At 41.3% G+C, this 4,411-nt stretch overlaps 1 protein-coding gene across 1 annotated transcript; it reads left to right on the top strand.

Moving 5' to 3' along the window:
- Window positions 1-739: 739 nt before the first annotated feature.
- LOC138334046 (uncharacterized) lies at window positions 740-2,401 on the top strand. The gene has a single exon (XM_069282762.1). It carries the CDS (start codon window positions 740-742, stop codon window positions 2,399-2,401), a length of 1,662 nt encoding a protein of 553 aa, XP_069138863.1.
- Window positions 2,402-4,411: the final 2,010 nt, after the last annotated feature.

Below are 4,411 nucleotides of genomic sequence, written 5' to 3'. Positions count from 1 at the left end.
GCATGGAAATAGAGCGTAAAGAATCCGAGACCATACCAAAACAAGTGAACTCGTTAGTAGGTAATGAGTCGTTTAACCCCAACTCCAAAATTCATATCAAAGTGCCGGAAGTACTGAGAGATGAAGGAACCGGTGTGTGCAATTCGAGTGGCATTATTGACATATGTAGTGATACAGTTGTAAACGCAAGTGACAGCACACCTCCCATCACTAACAAAAGCAGCTTGAATCATACTGAAACTGTCCGTGATACATATGCAAACGTTGCTCGTCGCACAAACAGTTCGAATGTTTTATCTGTGACATTGAATGGTGTCACCGCGAGCACTGGAAATCAACTTGCACGTAACGTGACATTTCACGGCTACAACACGCAACAACAGCTTGGCACAGAGAATCGTAATACTGAACAGCGAGTGTCTACATATGAGTTTCGTGGTGTAAGACGCAAACAACGTACAAGGAAACTTGTGATGTCAAGAATTACCGCTAACGCTCCCGAGGAGGACGTCATAAGCTCAATCGTTGACTTCGCTGCTAGAGGGGATGTGAAGGTGACATTCATGCAAATAATCAAGTACTGGGGTGGAGATGAACCAACCTACACAGCCAGATTAAACGTCCGCGAATGTGACTTTGTAACGGCTACTGACCCCACATTCTGGCCTGAAGATGTTCTCGTTCGGGAATGGGAATATCGAAACCGTTTTGATGGTACGTCGCGTTCCCACCGATCGTCATGACAATGAAGCCTCCATATGTGTGTAAATACCCGACGCTCCTTTATTGCATATTCACGTTGGTATGCTGGAACATCCGTGGAATCATGTACGGCACCCCGCTGCTCTCTGAACTTCTCAAAGAGACTGACATTGCTGTTGTGACGGAGCATTGGCTCTTGCCGGAACAAATGAACTTTTTGCAAAGTATTGACTCAAATTTTAAATCTTACGGTTTAAGTAATACTAGGATCTCATTAGAGCCAGAACGCAGAGTCTGTAACAGAGGATTCGGCGGACTGGCTATACTATGGCGTAAAGAGATAAACGTATGCCCTATCGAGAGCGAGTGTAATGATAGAGTCATTTGCTGTTCATTGCAATTGGAAAACAGATCACATGTCTTTGTTATCGGAACCCTAATGCCGTCCACCAATGTGTCAATTGGTGTATATAAAGAAACACTTGAACACATCTCGGACTTACTCGATAAATACTCACAATACGGACACGTAATAATTGCTGGAGATTTCAACGCACAGATAAGTAAACAGTTTGGAAGTAAAAATCATCTGAGACCAAACGATAGAGGTGAGATTTTAGAACCTTTCATCGTTGACAAGGACCTCGTATCGATAAACTCTCAAGCTTGGGCCAACGGTGGAACGTCAACATTTGTGTCAAAAACTGGTAATGGGTCACTCATAGATCACATGTTCATTGAATCACGAAGAGTGGACTGTGTTGAAGAATGCTCAACTCTTGACGATAATTACCTTAATGTATCCGACCATTTGCTTATACGCATTCGCTATCGTACACCTCTTCTCGTGCGTGAACACGCAGGTAACCCATACGCCGTAAACTGGAAAAAATGTTCAGCTGCTCAACTAACAAGATATTCGTCACAAGTCTCTGCCTTATTACGTGAACCCTTTCCGCGAAATACAGACACTGCTAGTGTTGATCATCTTCAATGCTTAGTTAATAATATCGTAGAAGCCACACGCACTGCTTCAAAGGACACACTACCTTCTAAGAAATATCGGCCCTACTTAAAACCTTACTGGAACGCTGGCCAAGTAAAAGCATTTCACAAAACAATGCGGGAAAGACGAGTAGTGTGGATACAAGATGGTCGCCCACGTGGATCCCAATTTCAGTCTTATCGTGACTACAAGCGTTGTAAACGAGACTTTAGGCGGGAACTTGATCAAGCACGCCATGAATATGAACAGTCCGAATTTCAGAGCTTACAACAAGCTGCAGAAATTGACTCGGGTACATTTTACCGTGCTGTTCGTGCGCGAAAAATAACGAGACGAGAGACTTCAGAAATTAAAGTAAATGGTGAAATTTCTCGTGATCCGGACATTAATCGAGCTGCATGGACAGCACATTACAGTGAGCTCGCGCAATTCTCGACTAAACCTATTTTCGATGAAACTCACAAACTTTACATAGAGTCGGAAGTAACCCGCATGCGTACAGATTCCTATACGAATGCAAATACAGTATGTCGGGAGTACATCGTTACAAAGGAGGTTTCGTCAGCCCTTAAAGAAATGAAAAATGGTAAAGCCGGCGGCCATGATCACCTGATAGTAGAAACATTTACGCTATGGTGGAACGTTACTATTACAACGCATAACGGAGTTATTCAACTTAATAGTGCAGTTTGAAAGTTATCCGCCGTCTTTCAAGCATGGAATTGTTATCACTCTATTCAAGGGTGGAAAAAAATCCAGGGTTGATATGAATAATTATAGGGATATTACCCTGACTCCTGTTCTTCAGAAGCTTCTCGAAAAAGTTCTCTTCAAAAGAATTTCTGTGGTTTGTGACAGAATACATTTCCCGCATAGACTGCAACAAGGATTCCGTTCGAACTGTGGTAGTATCACTGCAGCGTTTACCGTGAGAGAAGCCGTTTTCCATCACTTTGAAATCAGCACAACTGTTTTTGCGGCATTCCTAGACAACGCTAAAGCGTTCAACAGCGTATGGGTCAACGGTCTGCTCTATAAACTTTACCATCTAGGTTTCAACGGAAAAATCTTGCAGTTGCTTCAGAATTCGTTCGAAGACGTTTTCGGCCTGTGTCCTATACGAGGGTAAAAGAGGAGAGCCGTACAAGGTCATGCAAGGCGTCGGTCAAGGTAGGACTCTGTCATCTTGGATGTTTCTGATAATGATTGATGAACTAATCTCAAATCTTGATTCCTCATTGCTAGGTCTACACATCCATGATATCCACATACCGTCAGTTTTTCTAGCTGATGATACGCTACTGCTATCCTGTTCAGTCGGCAATATTCAACGTCTACTTGACATTGTGTTTGAATTCTCATGTAAATGGAGATTAAACTACAACTCTACTAAAAGTTCGCTTCTTCGATTTTGTAACAGTCGTAAAAAGTTCACCCCAGAAATACAGTGTAAATTGGGTGATCAAAAAAATAGCCTGGGTAACACAAAAAGAGTATGCCGGGATCATCCTTACTCCAACCCTTCAATGTGATGAAGATATTAAGCGGTCGTGTGCAAAAGGACGGCGATCCCTGAACTCTTTAATCAGCGTAGGAATACATGATGGTGGTATGAATCCAATCACCAGCTCAAAATTGGTTGAAAAACCATCGTTCAGCCGGTGATTTTATACGGCTCAGAACTCTGGGGAGCACCTACTCTGAAATCACAAGAGGATCTACGCAAGACACAACGATATGCTGCACGACGGTGTCAAGGATTCGAAAAAACATCGCCGACTCTAGCTACAACCCGGGCGCTTGGAATGCTCGACATATGTGGAGAAGTTGGGCAGAAAAAACTGATTTTCTGGAACAAATTGTGCTCCGCAAGTAGTTTATTTGTCTGGAAACTACTATTTATAGTACGCTTATGCGCGTTTGCTTTCGGCAAGAAGTCATTAAACGAAAAAAGCTTTGTATTAGATATATTCGCTATCGCTTCCAAGTTTGACATTACAGACAGCCTATTTGACTACATTTTTGAAGGCTTCCAACCATCTCGCTTTTCCTGGAAATCATTCTGCAAAAATGTTGAGCAAAGCTTTTATCAAACCAAATGGCTTGGTGAAATTGTCCATTTGGAATCATTTCAAATCTACGCCTCGGTTCACCAAAACTATGGCCCAAATCCTCTTTGGACTCTAGCATTAAAGTATCCGAACTACACATGGCAACTAAGTGAAATGATCAAGCTCAGCTATCGTCATGAAAAAGAACCAGTGCTCTGTAAATTATGTAACAAATTAACCGATAATATAACTGTTCACTTCCTTATACAGTGCTACTGTCTATTCGAAACACGAGATAAAATGCTAGAATTTCTGGTAAACTACTTGGATGTTTATGAATACGTCAAATTTGACAATTTAGAAGATCATAAGAAATGTTTCTTTCTACTCGGCAGTAAACAAGACATTTTACTTGACGATGAACGATGGCCAGTTGTAATGATAACTGTCTCAAATTTTATACATAGAATGATTCAAGATATGAACTGTTTAATTGATTTGTAAATAACTTCTAAAGAAATGAAATGAGGAAATTTCGGTAAATTGAGGCAATTATTATTGATAGAGGAGTTTAAACGTTGTCTGTCCACACAATAGTGACGAAATCATTTAGATCAGAGAAAAGTTGAAACACCAGTGAAACAGCTTTACA

The sequence above is a fragment of the Argopecten irradians genome, chromosome 10, assembly GCF_041381155.1.
Source record: "Argopecten irradians isolate NY chromosome 10, Ai_NY, whole genome shotgun sequence".
Taxonomy (NCBI): domain Eukaryota; kingdom Metazoa; phylum Mollusca; class Bivalvia; order Pectinida; family Pectinidae; genus Argopecten; species Argopecten irradians.
This window is presented reverse-complemented; position numbering and strand designations above follow the sequence as displayed.

What these genes read in the sequence shown, in the direction of transcription:
- LOC138334046 (XM_069282762.1), top strand. Translation starts at nt 740, where the DNA reads ATGACAATGAAGCCTCCATATGTGTGTAAATACCCGACGCTCCTTTAT.